Below are 17,895 nucleotides of genomic sequence, written 5' to 3'. Positions count from 1 at the left end.
CCGAGGATGGGCGGCAGAACCGGCGCGACGCGCTCGCGCGCGCGCGGCCGCCGCTGCCCGTGCGGGCGGACCCACGCGTGTTTGACGACAGCCTCGAGCACGGGATGCCGCTCGCGTGGCTCGACCTCCCGCGCAACCGCGGGCCCGAGCGCAATGCCGACGCACGGTACGCACGCCGCGCGGCGCACGTCAACGCCCCCCCCGGACACGCCGCCCCTCCTTTTGCGCCGGCGAGCCTTCCCCCGCCGCTCGCCTCCGGCGGCCGCCCTCTGCCGCCGCCGCCGCGGGGGATGCCGCCGCCGCCACAGGGCCTCGTGGGGTCTGCCACCGCCTCCGGTTTGCCACCAACGCCGCAGGGTCTGCCGCCGCCCGTTCGCAGCTTGCAGGGGGCATGAGCCCACACGAGTGCGCAGTCGTGACGGTCGTGGCTTCTGAGGCAGCATGTGGACAGGTGTGTGAGATGAAAGGTGCACAGGGAGCAGGAGAGGGGGACACGAGCGCCGCGAGTGACGGAACTTTTTTCGTGTTTCCTCTCTCAAACGTCGCACATGAGATGACTCGACGTGACGCCGTGACGCGAGACTCGCTCCCCGCCTGGGCCGCCTAGGCCGCCTACGGGGTGTGGAGGGGGTTGGGCCAGGAAGGTACCAATTTTGTCGAATTTATTTCAAAATCTGCAGGCGCGGAGCGCCTGCGAAAATTTTGAAGAAATTTGCAGTCGGGCCTGATTTTCATCAAGATCTTTCAAATTTGCGGTGTGGAGTTGGGGGGTGGGTTAGGTTAAGGGTTATTAGGGTTAGAGGGTGTTAGGGTTAGGGTTAGGGTTAGGGTTAGGGAGGGTCAGGGTTGTCTGGTTGTGTCTGTATATGCCAGCGTTGCAGGGTTCTGCGCTGGGATCTGGCCCCACAGCGCCGACGACTAAGACTCAGCCCCACACGCTGACCTAGGGTTAGGGTTAGGGTTAGGGTTAGGGTTAGGGTTAGGGTTAGTCTTCTTGTGTTTGTATGCCAGCGTTGCAGAGTTCTGCGCTGGGATCTGGCCCCAGCGCCGACGAGTAAGACTCAGCACCGCACGCTGACCCCACCAAATGCCGCCTCAGGGCGCCAGGCCGCCAGCCACTTCTTACACGCGGCCGGCGCCCTCTCGCGGCAAAAGGGTCGAGCGACGAGCGGGCAGAGTCGCGATGTCTGCGCACCCGCGTGCCGATGGGCGGTCGAGATGGGCGGCACACGCAACCGAGAGAGGCCCTGTCACGCCGCCAGTAGCGTTCTCCGCACTCCCCACGCCACCAATTGCCGCCTCAGGGCGCCAGCCACCTCCTTACACGATTACACGCGGCCGGCGCCCTCTCGCGGCAAAAGGGTCGAGCGAGCGGGCAGAGTCGCGCGATGTCTGCGCACCCGCGTGCCGATGGGCGGCACACGCAACCGAGAGAGGTCCTGTCACGCCGCCAGTAGCGTTCCGCACTCCCCACGCCACCAATTGCCGCCTCAGGGCGCCAGCCACCTCTTACACGCGGCCGGCGCCCTCTCGCGGCAAAAGGGTCGAGCGAGCGGGCAGAGTCGCGATGTCCCTGCGCACCTGGGTGTTCGCCGCCTATATGCTCTATCCTGTGCCAAGACGGACACATTTTGACAATCAAAATCTACCTCAAAATTTGCGGCCGCCCCTCGAAATTTGCTGATCAAAATTTGCGGTGGCCCGGATCGAAACCCCTGTACTTTGGCCAAGGAGGGGGTGAGTTGACCAAGGCGCAAGGGGTTGTGCGCCCCGGGCCCTCCTGCTCGGCTCCAGCCGGTAGACAAGTCAGTAGATGGATCTGACCATTACCGCCGATGGCGTTGCGTGGAGCTGCGGACGCGGACAGCAGGACTGGGATGCCGGCCCTGAGGATGGCGGCAACTGCTTGGGGTTGGGCCACGGCGACTATACAACCCACCAAAAGCCCAAGAAGATCGAGACCCTGGCTGGGCGGCGCATCGTCGCCGTGTCGGCTGGACAAGATCATAGCCTCGCCCTAGCCGCCGACGGCGCCCTTTGGAGCTGGGGCATGGGAATCGAATGCGACGAGTCGCTGCAAACGGGAGCGTATGGCAGGCTGGGACAGGGAGAGGTCGAGACCAACCTTCCCTCCCAGGAAGGCGCCGCCGCCGCCCTTCCCGCCCGACAAGGCGCCGCGCCCGCCGCCGCCCTTGGGCGCCGCCGCCGCCCTTCCCACCCCGCGAAGGTCCGTTTTTTTCGAGACACTCCTGCTCACATGCAGGCGTGAACAGACGCCGTCCCCCAGCCAAAGCTAGGGAGGTGCACCAGCCGAGCGCGGCAGCCCGGGCGCGCCACCGCAAACCCACCGCGGACACGAGCTGAGTGGACGAGCGAGCGGCTGCTTGCACGAGGGTGGCTGCCAGGAAGCGGGCATGGGCCGCAAAAAGCAAAGCGCTGCATCGTATGTGTCGCCGTCCGATGACGAGCTACTCGCCGCTGCGATGGAACAGGTGAAGATTGAGCGGAACCGAGGTTTGGAGAATGACGAGCAGCAAACCAAAGCGAGTTGCGCTTTCAAGCAGTGGACGCTGGAGACAGAGGGCATGAAACGGGCCCAGTGCTCGCTCACCATCCCGCCGGCATCGCGGTACAAGCCTGAGACGATGTACATCGAGCCGTGCGACGTGTTGGCAGTCACAGGCGATACTCGTATTCCAGTGCGCTTTGGAGGTGGCATGATTTGCCTGCTGATGCCAAAGCAGCGGCACCTGGAGGTCATGCTCACTCCCTTCGTCGTGGGCGGTGGTTGCTTCGTAAGCGCCGAGGACGTCGCCATTCTCAAGCACGGGGACTCCGCCGGGGATCACACCTCGCGCAAGCACGGCGGCAAGGCCAACGCGTCGTGGCCCGACTTCCGTTCGTCACTGCAGTGCCCCGTATGCCAGAAGTTCGCGCGGCCATCTAACGAGACGAAAGTACTCGCGTACCAACTCCTCATTCAGCACCGACCCCCTCGCGACGCCGACGTGCGCGACGCGACCGGCGGCAGCCCATCCGCCATGGCTATGCGCTTCCATTGCCGCCTCTTTTGCACGCCGTGCATCGTGGCCATGCTCGAGGGCGAGATTGTGCCCTGGTCGCACAGCTTCCGCACGACGCAAGGCGAGCCGTTGCCTGACGCGCCTTTCTGTGTAGATCAAGTCTCGCGCATGCTCGGCGCGCGAGCTTCGCCGAGAACCTCGTTCAATGATCTGACAGGTCTCTGGGAGCCCACCGGGTTCTACGACGCCTTTTCGCGGCAGCTGGGCGAGCCGATGTTCCGAGCCTTGGGCGCGCGTCCGAGCCGCACGCGCACTGGCGCGAACGGTGGCCAGCTCGTGTCGCGCCAAGCCACGTACTGTGACAACCCTTCGTGTCCGCACAACCGCCCGTACGGCAACCCGGCCAAGCTGTCCGAGTGCGCGCGATGCCTCGCGGTGTCGTACTGCTCGAAAGAGTGCCAAAAGGCCGATTGGAAGGCGCACAAGAAGGTCTGCTGCGTTGCGCATGGCGCCGCGTGAGGATATACATCCATCAGCTACCCGAACACCGTACATTGCCACGAGGCGCGCGAGCGCCGCAGTACCGCCGCGCTCGCCGAGACAGTCGCCTGTACAGTCCGGCGCGATCGTGTTGGCTGTTGCCGCCGCATTGAGCAAATCTCTGCCTGTGAAGTGTCAGCCTCCTGGCGACACATAGCGGCGCGCGGGGGTGCGTGTGGTCTCCCCTCCTCCCCATTTTTTTTCTTTTGAGAGCAGGACGCCGGGTTTGTCTTGTATGTGCGTGTCGGGCCGGGGTGTGAGCGAGGGGCAGAAGGGGCGGGGGCGTGCGGGGCAGAGGCCCAACGGCGGGCGGCTTGTCGGGGTCCGGAGAATTCGAGGGGGGAACGAGGAGGGGGGATGGGCGGTCGGCGTCGGGGTAGAAGCAACAGGGCGTACGGGGTAGCCGTCACTTTCCTGCCTCGAAAGGGCGGGGCTGTCCCGGAAAGTGAGAGACGCCGGGCAGCGTGGCGCACAACTGAACCCTCCCAGTGTCGTGTTCGTGGCTCCTCCTTCCTTCGCTGTCCCCATCTCCTGATCTCTTTCCCGCCTGGGCGGGGCAGTGGGCGGGCGCGCGGTGCGGCGTGGCGTGTGCGTGACTGCAACGAAGGACCGCTAGCGAGGGACCATTGGGTTTGTACTATTAACAACGAAGGCCTCTCAAATAGAAAATAGTACGTATCTGGCATTGACAACAACGGGACAGCGGACAAGGACGAACGAACACTGGACACAACACACCTAAACACTCACCCGGTCCACCTCACCTCAGACAGCACGCGCATGTGCTGCGTCAGCCAACGCCCGAATTGCCGTCCACATGCACTACTAACTCTTTACTCTTCCACCCGACCCCCGGGATCCCCCCTCCCTCGTGTTTGAGCGAAGTCGTCGAGGTGAAGTTCAGCACGTCTTCGCTTCGTGAGGAGCTTCCGTCGTCGTCGGTTGTGTAGCTTGTAGCCCCAAAGCGGTTGGTGTTGCCCATGCGGGTAAACTCGGTCGTGGCCGGGTAACAGAGACAACACATGGCCTGCATCTTAATGCCATCCTCGCCAACGTTGGTCTGGTTGACCGAAGCGCAGGCAATCGGCCAGCAGATGAACCACTTGCCATTGAACTCCTCCGCTGACCAGAGAGGGTTCTGCTCCCCTTCGGGGGTCGAGCCGATTGCCGTCGTTCGCGGTGGAAACAGCCCTGCGTCGCGAGCCATTTCCGCTGCCGTCGGTGGCCGCGGCGCAGCAACACCAACGCCTGCAACTCCTGCCGCAAACTCCGCAGCACCGCGAGCAACTTTCTCTCCCGTCGTCCAGTCATACGCTGGCGGCGCCGTGCCACCTCCTCCTTCGGCGGGCGAGTCATCTAGGCCCTGACGAGGCTGACGAGCCATCCCTGCGCGGCTGTTGCCGATTTTGTCGGGCATGATGTCTGGTGCGTAGCGTGGGTATGCGTGTGCGTGCGAGGCGAGGAGCGACGAGTCCTGCCGCGCGCGCGGCGAGAATTGGAGACACGGCCGCGCTCGGCGGCCGCGCCTGGGCCGTGTCTCTCCAACTCGCAGAGCAACGGCGCCTGGGGGGAAAAGAATTCTTCCGACACAGCTAAAGAATTCAATTTCACGCTCCCCCACCCCCTAGAGATCACCCCCTAGAGATCGTGGGTTGAAAATGCCAACCCTCCTGCGGTGGGTACCCCGGTGAAAAAGGTTGGGAGACTAGTAAGGTAGTTGCTGAGTCACGGGCACCGACCGCACCCGTGCTGCCACAAAGCACAATGTGCTGCCACAAAGCACCACTAGCGATTTCGCGCGGAGGGCGTAGTGAAGCGCTGGGGCGCTCACTGTGTGTTATTCGGGTGGGGATCCATCAGTGGTAACCGGCTTTAGTCACAGATCCAAGCTCAGACGCCACACCAACACCACAAACACGCTCACTTCGCCGCTGCTGTAGATGGGCCTTGAGAGATCAGTATATCACTTTCCTCCCGCTGTGCTTTGTGTGAGCTCCTCTGTGCCTTGATCTGCTAACAACGAACCTGACGCTCGACAACACTCAACAGGCTGAGTGAGAACACAGGTCTCCAGGTGTGGAGTCACCAACCACCCACCAAACCACCCTCTCCACCCTCCACAGGCTCCACCTCGCCTCCAGGCCACCCACCCGCATTCAGCACCCACCCCGTGCATGTAAAACTAATAATCGAACTCGCCATCGGCGTTTCGGGTTTTCCGATGCATCGCCCGTCGCGCGAAAACCTGCTATTCGGCATCGCCGCTGTCCTGTCTCGACCTCGTCGCCGTCGTCTATTTGGCGCCTCCGACCCCTGCCGACCTCCGCTGTCAGATGGCGGCAGGCCGGCTGATGAATGACCGCGAGTGGGAGCTCTTCTGGCAGCGACAGGACGCGCTGCGCCACGGAGGCCCCGACGCCACCATCGAATCGGAGAGTGAGGAGTCTGATGAGACGGCGAGGCTTGCCGACGCCGAGAGGTTGGAGGGCGTCGCGCAGCTTGAGGAGGAGCCGGTGGCGGAGCCCGAGGCGGCGCCGTGCGCCGAGGCGCCTCTGGCGGCGGCGGCGCGCAGCCTCGTCAATCGGAACAGCGGCCGCAGCAACCGCTGTGGCGCCTGCGAGGCGTGCCGTGCGCCCGACTGCGGCATGTGCAAGGAGCTAGCCTCCCCCCCCGGGGCCAGTGCCGCCCCGAGCCCGGAGCTCACGCGTGCGGCTCGCGCTGTAGGAGTGTCTCGACAAGCCCAAATACGGCGGCGCAGGAGTGCGAAAGAAGGCGTGCATTCAGCGTGTCTGCCACAACGCGGCTGCGTTTGTGCCGTCTACGCCGGTGCCAGCGCCACCACCTCTGCCCGCCTTGCTGGCCACGACGGTTCCGGCGGCGCGGTTCGGCGGCGCCTTCGAGAGCATGTACAAGCCGTCGATCGACATGTATACTGCCTACCAACTCGCCGGCGTGCCGCCGCCGGCAGCGGCCCACGGCCTCCCCTTCCCTGACGCCCGCTGCCAATGGCCGCTGCCCGGTGTGGTGATGCGGGTGCCGCAGTAGAGCTCCTCCGAGCCCATCAAGTTGGGCTCGGATCCGAGGTTTGGAGTGGGTGGGAGTACGTGCGCTGAGGTGCGGGAGCGCGATGCTCCGACGACGGTTGGAGGTACAGTAAGCTTCCTGGGCCCGCCTCTGGTCCTATCTGCGAACGCTGTCCGTGCTGTCTTGGAGGGCCTGCCGTGTCGTGTGGTGTATTGCGTGGAGTGTCTGTGTGATGTGCGTAGATGCGATTCTGATGCGGACGTTTTCGTCGTTGGGCTCGTCGGCGAAGCTAATGACGGCGGACCACCCCCGCGCGAGACGCCACGCACCCCGCCCGGGCGGCCCGGCCTCGATCGGTCCGCGTCCGTGTTACACTTCGTGTTACGGTCGGCCCCGCAATCCCGCACGCCGCAGCGGCCGCACCCGCCACCCCCTCGCTCCCCCGGGCGGGGGTGTGGGCGCGGCGGCGCCTCTGGCCGCGCGCGGCGGCGGCACGCCTTTGGCACGCGGTCCGTGATGCGTGAAGGAAAGAAAGAAAGAAAGAAAGCACGGGAGCGGGCACGCCGCCACAGGGATTTTAAGGAGAGGAGTGTGTTGCTAGCCGTCGCCCACCCTCGGGCGTCTGCCTCTTCCTATCTCTCTTCGCAGTCTCGCCGATTCTCGCTGCAGTCTTCATGCCTCGCGGTCAGGCTGTGGAACCACCCACCATCGTGACGCGCAAGGCGCTCTCGTGATCTTCGCGCCGCTCTGCGCTGCTCTTCGCGCTGCTCGCGCGGTCCTCTGCGCTCTTAAATCGCTGGGCCAATCGCATGCCCGCTCCTGTGCGGAGACAGAGCGGCGGAGCGTCTTGGCCCGAGCCGCCGCTCCTCAACGCTTGGATCTCAAAGGCGCAGTCGGCGCGCGCCCTGCTGCAGCTGCACGCACAGCACGGCGAGCGGATGGACGCGATGCACCTCGGGAATCTATGGAACAAGCTCGGGCGCCACCTCAAATGGCAGACCGCCTCCGGCGAGATGGGCGACAGCCTGGCAGGGCTGGCGGCGGCCACCCAGTCCCAGCTGGAGGCGCACGGCTGCCGTCGTCCAGACATCCTCGCCAACATCGCGCACGGCGCCGCACAGGCCATGGGCGCGGACGCGCCGGCGGCGCGCGGACTCTTCGATGCGATCGCGAGAGCAGCCGCTGACGCGTGCGCTAAGCCGCGGTGTGAGCCTCGGCACCTCGCCAACCTGGCGTGGGCGTTTGCGACGGCGTCGCAGCCGCAGCCGGCGCTCTTCGACCGCATCGCGGCCGCGAGCGCGCCGCTTCTGGGGGGCAGCTTCAACGCGCAGGAGATCGGCATGCTCGCGTGGGCCTTTGCACGGCCCGAGCGCCGAGATGCGGAGCACATCTCCATATCTCCCCATATCTCCCCATATCACGAGGCCCAGATGCGGAGTCCAGCTCTGTATCCCGACTAGCACTCGAGGAGGCACGCGTGCGGCGGTAAGCAGCTACTCTGCCTGCAGCTGCACTGCTTTCAGCCGCACCGTGTTCAGCTGCACCGCTGCACTCACAACGGCTCGAGCACCATATCTTCCCATCTCTCCCCATGTCTCTCCATCTCTCCCCATCTCTCCCCATCTCTCCCCATCTCTCCCCATCTCTCCCCATCTCTCCCCATCTCTCCCCATCTCTCCCCATCTCTCCCCATCACGAGGCGGAGTCCAGATCTGTACACTCACACCGCAGGCTCGAGCACGGCGGCGCGACAGCTGCGCTCGCCGAGGCCGCGTGCGCCCGCGCGTCGGAGCTTGAGCCGCAGGCGAGTCTCGGCGCATCTCGGCGCATCTCGGCGCGTCCCGGCGCATCTCGGCGCATCTCCTGGCTCGAGCCGCAGGCGATCGCGACGGTCGCCCTCTCCCTCGTCAAGCTCGGCGCTGCGAGTCCGGAGGACGGCCGCCGCAGCGTCGGCTTGCGCGCGCTCAAGCGACTCGCGCGTGCCGCGCGCCGCCGCATGGCCGCCTTCAACGCCCAGGACCTCGACAGCCTCGCCAGCGCGTACGCGCGGCTCGGCTTGCCGCGCTGGGGAGCCAAGCTGGCGTCGGCGATCGCCGCGGCGGCGGTGGCGCTCGGAACGAAGCGTTGCACGCCGCGCCACCTCGCCAACGTGCTCTGGGGCGTCGCCAAGCTGTCAAGCGGCTGCAGGCTTGGCGCTCCGACTCCACCACCCTGACCCTCACCTCTGCCCTGACCCACGCTGTCGAGCCGCCGCAGGCTGGCCCGCGGGTCCGTCGCGACAGAGCCGTCCGTGGTGTCGCTCTGCGGGATGGCGGGAGGCGCTATCGCGAGCGACGCCGCGGCCTTCAACGCGCGCGACCTCTCCAACGCCGCCTGGTCCTCGCTCCCGCTCCTCTCTTCGGCCAAGCCACCCATTCTGGTGGAGGACTCCTCCTCCACTCGTGAACAGGTCCCTCCTCACCCTCGGCCTCTTCGACCGGCCGACCATGCTCGCCATCGCGGCCCGCGCGGCGGCGACGCTCGACAGCTTCAACGCCCAGGAGACCTCCAAGCTGCTGTCTATCCCAACCCTAACCCTAACCCTAACCCTAAACGCCCAGGAGACCTCCAAGCTGCTGTACGCGATGCGCAAGTCCGGCGTCCACTGCGCCGCCCTCGAGGAGGCCGCCTCCAGGCCGCGCGAGCAGCGGCTCGAGCTGCCGCTGGCCGGCCCCCCCATTCTCCTCACCCACATGCTGGGCGGCGGCCGCGCCAAGGGCGCGGAGGCGAGGAGGCGGGCGGCGCGGCGAGGAGCCTTCTCGGAAGCGTGTCGGGGCCTGCTCATAGGGGGGCGCGAGGAGACGGGCGCCACCGCGGCGACGGGCGGCGCGCTGTGGGAGGGGTCTCTGCTGCTCGCAAAGTGGCTCGCGGCCCACCCGACGCCGGCCGCGGCGGCGGCCGCACTGCCGCCGCTCGGCGCTCGGCTGCTTGGCAGATGGGGCGGCGCCGGCGGCGAGGCTGGCCGCGTGGGCGGGTGGGCGGGAGCCGTCCAGGAGCCTTCAGGGCGGCCTCCTGTAGGCGTTGGGCCGGTGCCGGTCGGATGGGCGGGTCGTTCCGCCGTCGAGCTTGGCGCAGGGCTCGGGCTGCCGGCGATCGTCGCGGGTCGGCTGGGGATGCGCACGGTGGCGACTGACGCGGACGAGGACGTGCTCTCCCTCCTCGAGGCAAACGCGGCAAAGGACAACGCGGCGACCGCCGCGGGCGCGGGCGCGGGCGGCGCGGGCGCGGGCGCGGGCGGCGCGGGCGCGGCGGCGGAGCCGGTGCCGGTGCGGGTGAGGCGGCTCAAGTGGGGTGAGGACGCCTCCCCGCTCGAGAAGCTGGGGCTGGGCCGGCCGCCGGACGTGCTCCTCGCTGTGGACGTTGTGTACGGCAGGGAGGAGCGCGTGTGGAGCGCACTGGTGCGGACGCGCGCGTCGCGGCGACACGCGTCCGACGGCACGTCCTCGACACGTCCGCGACACGTCCCCGTAGGTGGAGACCCTCGTCGCCCTCTCCTGCGAGGGGACCCTCGTGCTCATGGCGCACGGCAACGGCGCCGCGCCCGGCGTCCACAGCATGGGCGGTCGCTTCTACGAGATGGCCGCAGACCACTTTGAGGCGGCGAGCCTCCCGGCCGACGCGGAGCACCCGGGCTGCCAGATCCACTGCCTGGTGAGGCGGCCGCCCGCGGAGAGCAGGCGGGGCTCGGTCCGGCCGCGGACAAAGCGCGCTCGGCCACATTAATGGAGCAGGCTGAGAGAGTACTTCCAGGGATCCGCTTGAAAAAAAATTGGGAGCTTCGGAGTGGTCTCTGTGGTGCGGTGTGTGGCAGTGTGCCCGGGGGGGAGGGGGCTGGGGCGCACTGTGGGTATCCGCGACGCGGCCGAACAAAAAGAATTTGTCACGCGCCAAGATTCTTTTGCGGACAGAGCGGTACTCCTTCAGACCGACCCACGCTTTGTCGGTTACCTCGCCGGGCACGCGGGAGCCGGCCCAGCAGCATCCAGCAAGAGAGAGAGAGAGTTGTTCGACGACGACGAATACGACAACGCGGATGGCGCCGACCGACGATGGCGTATGTTTGTGGCGTCGGAAATTCCATGGACCGAGAGGTCCGGAGGAAGCCGAACGTGCTTGCAAAATAAAAAAATCTTTTGAACGCGCCTCACTGCAATCGCGACGAAACGCGCTCTTCTTAGCACGCCGCAATTCATGCCGATCGTCGCTTTCGATGCCACGCCCCGAGAGCCGATGCCTGGTCGGCGTGATCTCCTCCGCGGCACCCTCTCCGAGTTTGTCGCTATGACGCTATTCGTCTTCTTTGGCTGCGGGGCCGCTGCTTCGAACGCGCATTTTAGCGACGGTGACTGGGACCCGGCATCGGTCACCGTCATCGCGCTCCAGTTCGGGCTCGCCATCACCGTGCTGGTGTACGCGACTGCCCACACCTCTGGCGGTCACGTCAACGCGGCGGTCACTCTCGGGCTGACGGTCTCCGGCAAGTGCCACCCCATCCGCGGCGCGGCCTACTTCATCGCGCAAATGCTCGGCTCCATCGCCGGCGCAGCGATACTCAAAGGCGCGACGCACGGCGACGCGGGAGGAGAGGACCTCGACCGGTCGGGCAGCCTCGGCTCGAACGGGCTGCAGAACGCGTCGGTCAACCACCACAACGCGGTCGCCTTTGAGTTTGTGGGCACTCTCGTCCCTCATGCACGCGGTCCTGAGACAGTTGGTGAATTAGCCATGCCGGCATTGTTTCACTAGGCACCTTTCTCCTCATGTACACCGTCCTCGAGACGGCGGTCAACGGGCAGTCGCTCTGCACCGACGGCGAGCCATCTCCCCCCAGCCCTGTGCCCCAACGGCATCCACAGAGGAGTCAGGAGACGAAGGCTGCACGACTAGGCGAGTCCTCCATCCTCGGGAACAAGCTCTCCATCGCGCCGCTGCCCATTGGCACACCGAGCAGCGGCCGGCCTCTCTCACACAAGGCTGCTCCAGTCCACTTTTCACGTGTCTCGCTCCCGCGGCTCTCTCAATAGGCCTCGCCGTCTTCATTGCACACGTGGTGCGCGCGCCAGTAGCAGCAAGGAAGCAGGAATGGTAGGCCAAGAGATCGGACCCCAACCACGCCCGCCCCCGCCGACTATAGGTCTGCATCCCGGTGACGGGCTGCTCGATCAATCCGACGCGCTCCTTCGGGCGCGGGCCGTGTCACCCCCCCCCCCCCCCCTAACCGGTGTACACATGAACAGCGCGTCCCTCTTCACACGGCGCGCCGTGGACAGGCCTGCCGTCGTCTCTAACACGTGGGACGACCACTGGGTCTGGTGGGTCGGACCATGCGCCGGCTCGCTCGGCGCCACGATGGTGCGCCAGACACCTCTTTCTGACTCCGCGCCGCCGAGCGAACGAGCAGTGAATATTAACAGCGGACGCTCATGATCCATCAACAGGTCTGGCTGGTGATGATGAGCCTCGAGGAGCCCGAGGTCGTCACGCGGCGCAAGACGCTCGCGGCCTCGCCGTCGGCGGGAAGCATCGACGGCCGTTACACCGAGAAGGCGCCGCCCGGCACCCTGCCGGCAAACTAGGGGGGCAGGAACGGCCTAGCTGGTCGCGAAGGACACTAGACGGCGAGGGGTCGCGGTGGCGTCCATCGCCAGGCTCCCTAGCATGCTCAACCGACGACCCTCGTACCTCGGGATCGACGGCCGATCGTCCATGCGAGGGGTGGTTGCCCGCACGCCGCCTTGCCCGCAAGCTAGACGCGAGCGAGTGTCGAGAGCTGTGGAGTGTGGGGAGCCACGGGGATGGGGAGTTGACTTGAAAAGATATGTACCACCGAGCACCGTGCATGTCAACGCAAGTGTTTTTCTTTTGACACGTCTCATGGAGGGCGGCGGAAGGAAGAGCGAGGGCGGCGGCGGCCGGCCGCGCGGCGGAGCCGGAGGCGGCGGCGGAGAGGCAAAAGTCCTTGCACACGGGAGCTGTCCTGCAAAATCAAAAAAAGAGCAAGGGCAACGCAAGCCGGTGTTGTCACGGAGCTGGATGATTTTCTGTTCGTCCGCTTTTGCGCCCACAGCGCCCTCTTCTTGCTCTCACACCCGTTGCTTGCGCGGGCAGGCGCTTGGGAGTGGCAAAAGCGCTGGCTGGTTAAGGACGCCCTGCTCCAAGACGACCGCGAGACCGTGAGCGTGTACGCTTTCGCACCGACCAAGATCGCGAACATAGCTTTCGAGCGCTGGTTTGACCTGAATATCCCGCTGAGCTTCAGCTTCATCATGAAGACCCCGTCGCGCAGGTTAGTGCCACCGACGCCCTGGCAGCCCCGCCGCTACCATCGCCGCCGGCCCACCTGGCCACCGCCGCCGTAGATGGTGTTTCCGTGGACGCGCCGGCCTGGCAGCCTGATCGATGAGAAGACCGACTACCTGCGGTGGTTCACCTTCCCCTTCCGCTTGACGCGATAATGCTCAATATGATGCCGGTCCTGCCAAGGTGCTGCGCGACGAAGGGCGACTTCGGGATGGACCTGCACGGCGGCGCGGTCTTCTCCGCCGCCATCGCCGAGTTCCTGCTCCATCGGGGCGGGGACCGAAGGTGTGGGCGGAGAATGCGCCCTTTGCGATGTTTGCAGAGTATTATGGCGGCAACAATGAGCACCATGTCAACTGGCTCCGCCTCCAGACCTCGTACTACTTGGGGGCGCAGAAGACGGCTCTTCGACGATCCGGCTCCACGAGCCTCAGCAGCAGACCAATCTGCTGAAGAGCGGCCACCCGGGGAAGCTGAGCGACTTTTCGTACACGGTCCTGCGCGCCCAGAGCACAAGCGGCCGCCTTGTGCTCTTCAAGACCCAGACGAGCATCGCCTTCTTTTGCATCGCTCCGCCCGGCGCGCCTTTGAACTCCAATCCTACCGTGCTCTCACTCGCCTACACCCTCCCCACCCCGTCTTTCCCCCCTCGCCACGTCTCCTTCGGCCGGCCGCCCTCCTGCACTCACATGCGCACCGAGCCTGAGCCCTTCCCTGCCCTACCCCATCGGCAGCCCTCTTCCTCCTCGGGCTCGTCTCTCTGCTGGGGGCCGCGCTGATGTCACTCGTGCTAAGTAGTCCCCTTTGTGATCGGCGAAACCGCCTTTGATCACCTCCGCGCCTGGGCCAACGGATTCAAGACGGATCCTGCGCTCGCGCTCGCCAAGAACCGCTCAGGCGGTGAACCCCCAACCAAAGCATCGCAATCGTCGCGGCCCGCGACGAGCGAGGCCTCGGCGCGGCGCTTTGCGGAGGCGCGGATCTACAACTTATACTACAACGCTGTCTGTCTTAAGGTCCGACAGGTTCGGCACCGGGCACAGCCTCGTGTACAATGTCCGCGGGACGCCGACCTTCAGATCACAGATCACACTTGCCGACTACTGCGCCGCGCTGGTGTCCAATTCGAGCTACTTTTTTTCGCACTACGCGAGCCACAAAAGTCTTTTTTCGAAGCCTGGCGCGGGAGAGAGAGTGTAAAGAAAGAAAGAAAACAGACAACCCAAGGGAGGGATGGGAGGACGGCACGCCGCCACCACACAGGGATTTTAAGAGAGAGTGTGTCAACGCCACTTTGCTTAATTTTCTTTTTTCGAAGCAGCGCGGGAGGACGCGCTATCCGCAACCCGCCCCTCTGAATGCCCGGCCGGACGAAGGCTGGCTCGGCCGCGCCCCGGCGCGGGCACGCTTCAACGGCGGCTACTGCTGCGCCGCTCTCGCTGCCGAAAAGGATCGAGGCGGCGGCGGAGAACGGCAAGGTGGGCGTGGTGCAGACGTGGCTCGCCGGGGATGGGCGGGCTGACGCGACGTGCGTGCGTGGCGGGGTGCATGCCTGGACGCTCCTGATGATCGCCGCCGGTCGCGGTCACAAGCAGCTGGTCGAACTGCTGCTGAATCGCGGCGCGGAGGCGGACGCGCGCGATGGCGAAGGCTGTACGGCGCTGACGGTCGCCGCCGCCAACGGCCACGAGCAGGTGGCCGAGATGCTGCTGCGGCACGGCGCGGAGATCGACCTGCAGTGCAATCTCGGCGGCACCGCACTGATGCTCGCCGCCCTCTACGGCCATCCCGCGGTGGTGCTTCGCTTGTTGCGGGCGGGCGCAGACATGAAGCTGCGCAACGTGGTCGGTGCGACAGCGCTGCAGATTGCCAAGGAGGAGGGCCACACCGAGTGCGTCGAGGCCTTCAGGACGTATCTCGGCGAGGTGGCGGCGGCGCGCAGCAAGGCGCCATCGGCCGAGGCGGGCGGCGCAGGGGCGAGCGGCGCACCCACAGGCGAGGCGGCGGCGGGCGCCAGTGCCGCGGCCTCTGCTTCGATCGGCGAGGGCGGTGCGGAGGCCGCGCCGGGCAGCGAGGCGGTGCCAGAGGAGGTCGTGGAAGCGGCTGAGCGAGGCGAAGAGGCGCCGGTGCTGGCGTGGCTCGACGGTGGCGGGCAGGTTGACGCCCCTTTCTTTTGCACCTTTCGTGACGGCTCCCGTGTGAGCGGCATGACGCTTCTGGTGCTCGCAATGGCCGATGGCCACGCGGGGCTGGCCGAGGCGCTTCTGCGGCGCGGTGCGGATGTCTTGTTGGAGAACAGCAACGGTTGCTCCGCGCTGATGTTCGCCGCCACCAACGACCACGAGAAGCTGGTCGAGCTGGCAGTGCGGCACGGCGCGGAGGTCGACCAGAAGCACAACAACGGCGTCACTGCGCTGATGGAGGCCGCCTTCAAAGGTCACGAGCGGGTGGTTGAGACGCTGATCCGGCACGGCTCGGAGATCGACTTGCAGGACAACGACGATCACCGCACCGCTCTGATGTATGCCGCCTACTACGGCCACCCCGCCGTGGTGCTCCGCTTGCTGCGGGCGGGCGCAGACACGACGCTGCGCTCAAAGAACGGCATGACTGCGCTGCAATGGGCCAAGTGGAAGGGCCACGCCGAGTGCGTGCGCGTCCTCGAGGAGCATGCGGCGGCCGAGGCGGCGGCCGAGGCGGCGGCGAAGGAGGCGGCATGGGCTGCGGGCGCGGCGGAGAGGGCGGCGCAGAGGGCGGCGGAGGAGAAGGAGGCGGCGCGGCACGCCGAGGAGCTGCTGGCGGAGGTCGAGGCGGAGAAGCGCGCCAAGGGCAAGAAGGGCAAGAAGAAGAAGAAGGGCGGCGGGAGCGGCGGGGCTGGGCCGTCGCAGGAGTCCGAGGCGCCGGCAGAGGCAGCCGCAGCCAAGCCCGCGCCGTTGGACAGGGAGGGGCTGCTCAAGCTTCTCGCGGAGCTCCACGAGGACAGGATCCGGTTCGGCATCACGCCGGAGACGTCGGTCGAGGGGTTGGCGGAGGCGCTGGGAGAGGCGGCGGGCGAGGCGAGCGAGGAGGAGGGCGACGAGGAGACGGCGGAGGCGGCCGAGGAGGCGGCCGAGGAGGAGGACGAGGAGGAGAGCGAGGAGGAGGGCGGCGAGGAGACGGCGGAGGCGGCCGAGGAGGAGGGCGAGGAGGCGGCAGCGGAGGCGCGCCGGCAGGCTGAGGCGAAGGCTGCGGCTGTGGCAGCGGCAGAAGAGGAGGAGGAGGCCGCGGCGGCGGAGGAGGCGGCGGCCGAGGCGGCGCTCGCCGCAGCCAAGGCGAGGCGCGTCTCGGCGGCCGCTGCGAGGGCGAAGGCGCGGGAGGCGGCCTAGCCCACGCGCCGAAGAAGACTGCTGGCGCAGACCGCAGTGGCAACCATGTGTGGCGGCGGAAGAAGGCCCCACGGGAAAAGCCGCCCGTGGACCTCGTCTGAGCACCGCACGGAACGCACTCGCCCTACCGTACTCCTGCACATGCCACATGGGCACATGACCGGTGGCAGGAAAGGAACTACATACACATAGAGTTAGAGATCACGCCGCGCGTAGGGCCTTTACGCTTTAGGCGATGGCTAACACCACACACTCCTCTCCTTCAAATCCCCGCCCGTGTGGGGTGGCGGCGTGCCGTCCTCCCAACTCCCATCCCTCCCTTGGGTTGTCCGCTCTCTTTCTTTCTTTGAGACTAGAGACAGGCTACGATTCACGAGATCCTCTCCGTTTTCTATTTTCTTTCTTTCGATTAGTAGAATAACAGGATGTGAGGCGTGATTGTGTCACGCGATGTTAGAATTTGCGACGAAGCGAGGGTTGCCCCCCCTTGCCCCACCACCTCGTGTGTGTGGAGAAGTTTACCTTACCTTACCTTACCTTACGACGAAGCGGACGAGGACCCGTCTGGCGCGTCCAACGCCAACGAGCTCGGCGCGTCCAACGACGACCAAGCTCGGCGATGAATGCGCCGTCCTCGAGCTGTTGAACGCCTCCTGCAGCCCGGTGTCGACCTCCTGCGCGCACGTCTTCTGCCGCGACTGTATCGCCGACTGGATCGCCCGCACTCCATCCTGCCCGATGTGCCGCGAGCCGCTCGTGCTCGACGTGGACACGCCGTCGGGGCAGCTCTCCGCAGTGCCGCGGCGAGCAGCTCCAGGCCGCCGGCTGAGCTCGACGGCGCGGCCAACATCGAGGCTGGCGGGTTTGAAGCCAGGAGACAAGGAGCGCGAGGCCAGCCCATGCGGACTCGCCACTGCTGCGGAGACGGCGAGTAGCTCGACCTCCTTGAGATGTGTGAGAGGGTCGAGTGTTGGCCTCCTGGTTAGCCCGGTTCTAGCGTGTGGGCCATCGGCCATCGCACAATTATCATAGCCGACCTCAGAGGCGCTCCCTCTGCCAGCCCCGACAGCATACGTACCGATACATTCGTCCGCCGGCCTTTCTGCGCGAGTGATACAAATACACGAGTTATGGGCTGTTTCTCCCAGGAAGCTAAAGGTTGTACGTGTACACATAAAACAGAGCGCTGCGGCCGAGTGATGCGCCGGCTTCTCGTTGCCATAGCGCATAGGGTCGTGTCCCAGTCAACGGACAACGCTCTCACCCCCCCGCCCCCGCGCCCGCCAGGGGCACGAGGGCCAATCCCATTGGGCCCGCGGCCTTTCCTTTCGATAAAAGCCCCATCGTTGTATATGTGTGTGCACTATTACGGTACTAGTGGTATAATGAGTAATGGAAATCTCTGCGCAAGACCAGTAGATCGTTGGGGTAGAGATAGTAGATTAAGACTGGAGATCCTAGCGGATCTCTCACACGGACACGCCCAAGTCTCGCCAGTAGATCCGTCCTGTCCGGTTCCCCATTCAAGACTAAAGATCGAAGATTGAGATTGTGGATTGCAGATCGCTCTGAGCAGCAACAGGGCCAAAATGTGGAGATAGGAG

At 65.9% G+C, this 17,895-nt stretch overlaps 5 protein-coding genes across 5 annotated transcripts in view; all 5 read left to right on the top strand.

Annotated features, from left to right (window-relative positions):
• The window catches only part of EMIHUDRAFT_454881 (protein phosphatase), a gene marked incomplete at its 3' end in the record, with an annotated part of 1,956 nt that extends 1,349 nt beyond the window's left edge, over positions 1–607 (top strand). Inside the window, exons 3-4 of the mRNA XM_005789915.1 lie at positions 99–166; positions 508–607. Coding sequence (XP_005789972.1) covers positions 99–166; positions 508–607 — 168 coding nt within the window. The remainder of the gene's footprint in view (positions 1–98; positions 167–507) is intronic.
• A 5,289-nt stretch (positions 608–5,896) lies between these two features.
• On the top strand, positions 5,897–6,608 carry EMIHUDRAFT_225427 (hypothetical protein; the record flags this gene model as incomplete). Its single annotated transcript, XM_005789914.1, has 2 exons — positions 5,897–6,242; positions 6,322–6,608. The coding sequence occupies 2 exons, from the start codon at positions 5,897–5,899 to the stop codon at positions 6,606–6,608; spliced, it is 633 nt and encodes a 210-aa protein (XP_005789971.1).
• Positions 6,609–7,396: 788 nt separating this feature from the next.
• EMIHUDRAFT_225426 (hypothetical protein) lies at positions 7,397–10,349 on the top strand (the record flags this gene model as incomplete). The annotated part of the gene is made up of 8 exons (XM_005789913.1): positions 7,397–7,935; positions 8,319–8,759; positions 8,844–8,963; positions 9,037–9,144; positions 9,262–9,486; positions 9,562–9,772; positions 9,941–10,024; positions 10,098–10,349. The coding sequence occupies 8 exons, from the start codon at positions 7,397–7,399 to the stop codon at positions 10,347–10,349; spliced, it is 1,980 nt and encodes a 659-aa protein (XP_005789970.1).
• Positions 10,350–10,817: 468 nt separating this feature from the next.
• On the top strand, positions 10,818–12,456 carry EMIHUDRAFT_454880 (hypothetical protein; the record flags this gene model as incomplete). Its single annotated transcript, XM_005789912.1, has 5 exons — positions 10,818–11,325; positions 11,373–11,461; positions 11,761–11,819; positions 11,897–11,978; positions 12,065–12,456. 5 exons carry the CDS (start codon positions 10,818–10,820, stop codon positions 12,200–12,202), a joined length of 876 nt encoding a protein of 291 aa, XP_005789969.1. The 3' UTR covers positions 12,203–12,456.
• Positions 12,457–13,238: 782 nt separating this feature from the next.
• EMIHUDRAFT_225423 (hypothetical protein) lies at positions 13,239–16,534 on the top strand (the record flags this gene model as incomplete). Its single annotated transcript, XM_005789911.1, has 5 exons — positions 13,239–13,277; positions 13,361–13,531; positions 15,716–15,940; positions 16,267–16,338; positions 16,508–16,534. 5 exons carry the CDS (start codon positions 13,239–13,241, stop codon positions 16,532–16,534), a joined length of 534 nt encoding a protein of 177 aa, XP_005789968.1.
• Positions 16,535–17,895: the final 1,361 nt, after the last annotated feature.

This window comes from Emiliania huxleyi (assembly GCF_000372725.1).
Source record: "Emiliania huxleyi CCMP1516 chromosome Unknown EMIHUscaffold_124, whole genome shotgun sequence".
Classification (NCBI taxonomy): domain Eukaryota; phylum Haptophyta; order Isochrysidales; family Noelaerhabdaceae; genus Emiliania; species Emiliania huxleyi.
This window is presented reverse-complemented; position numbering and strand designations above follow the sequence as displayed.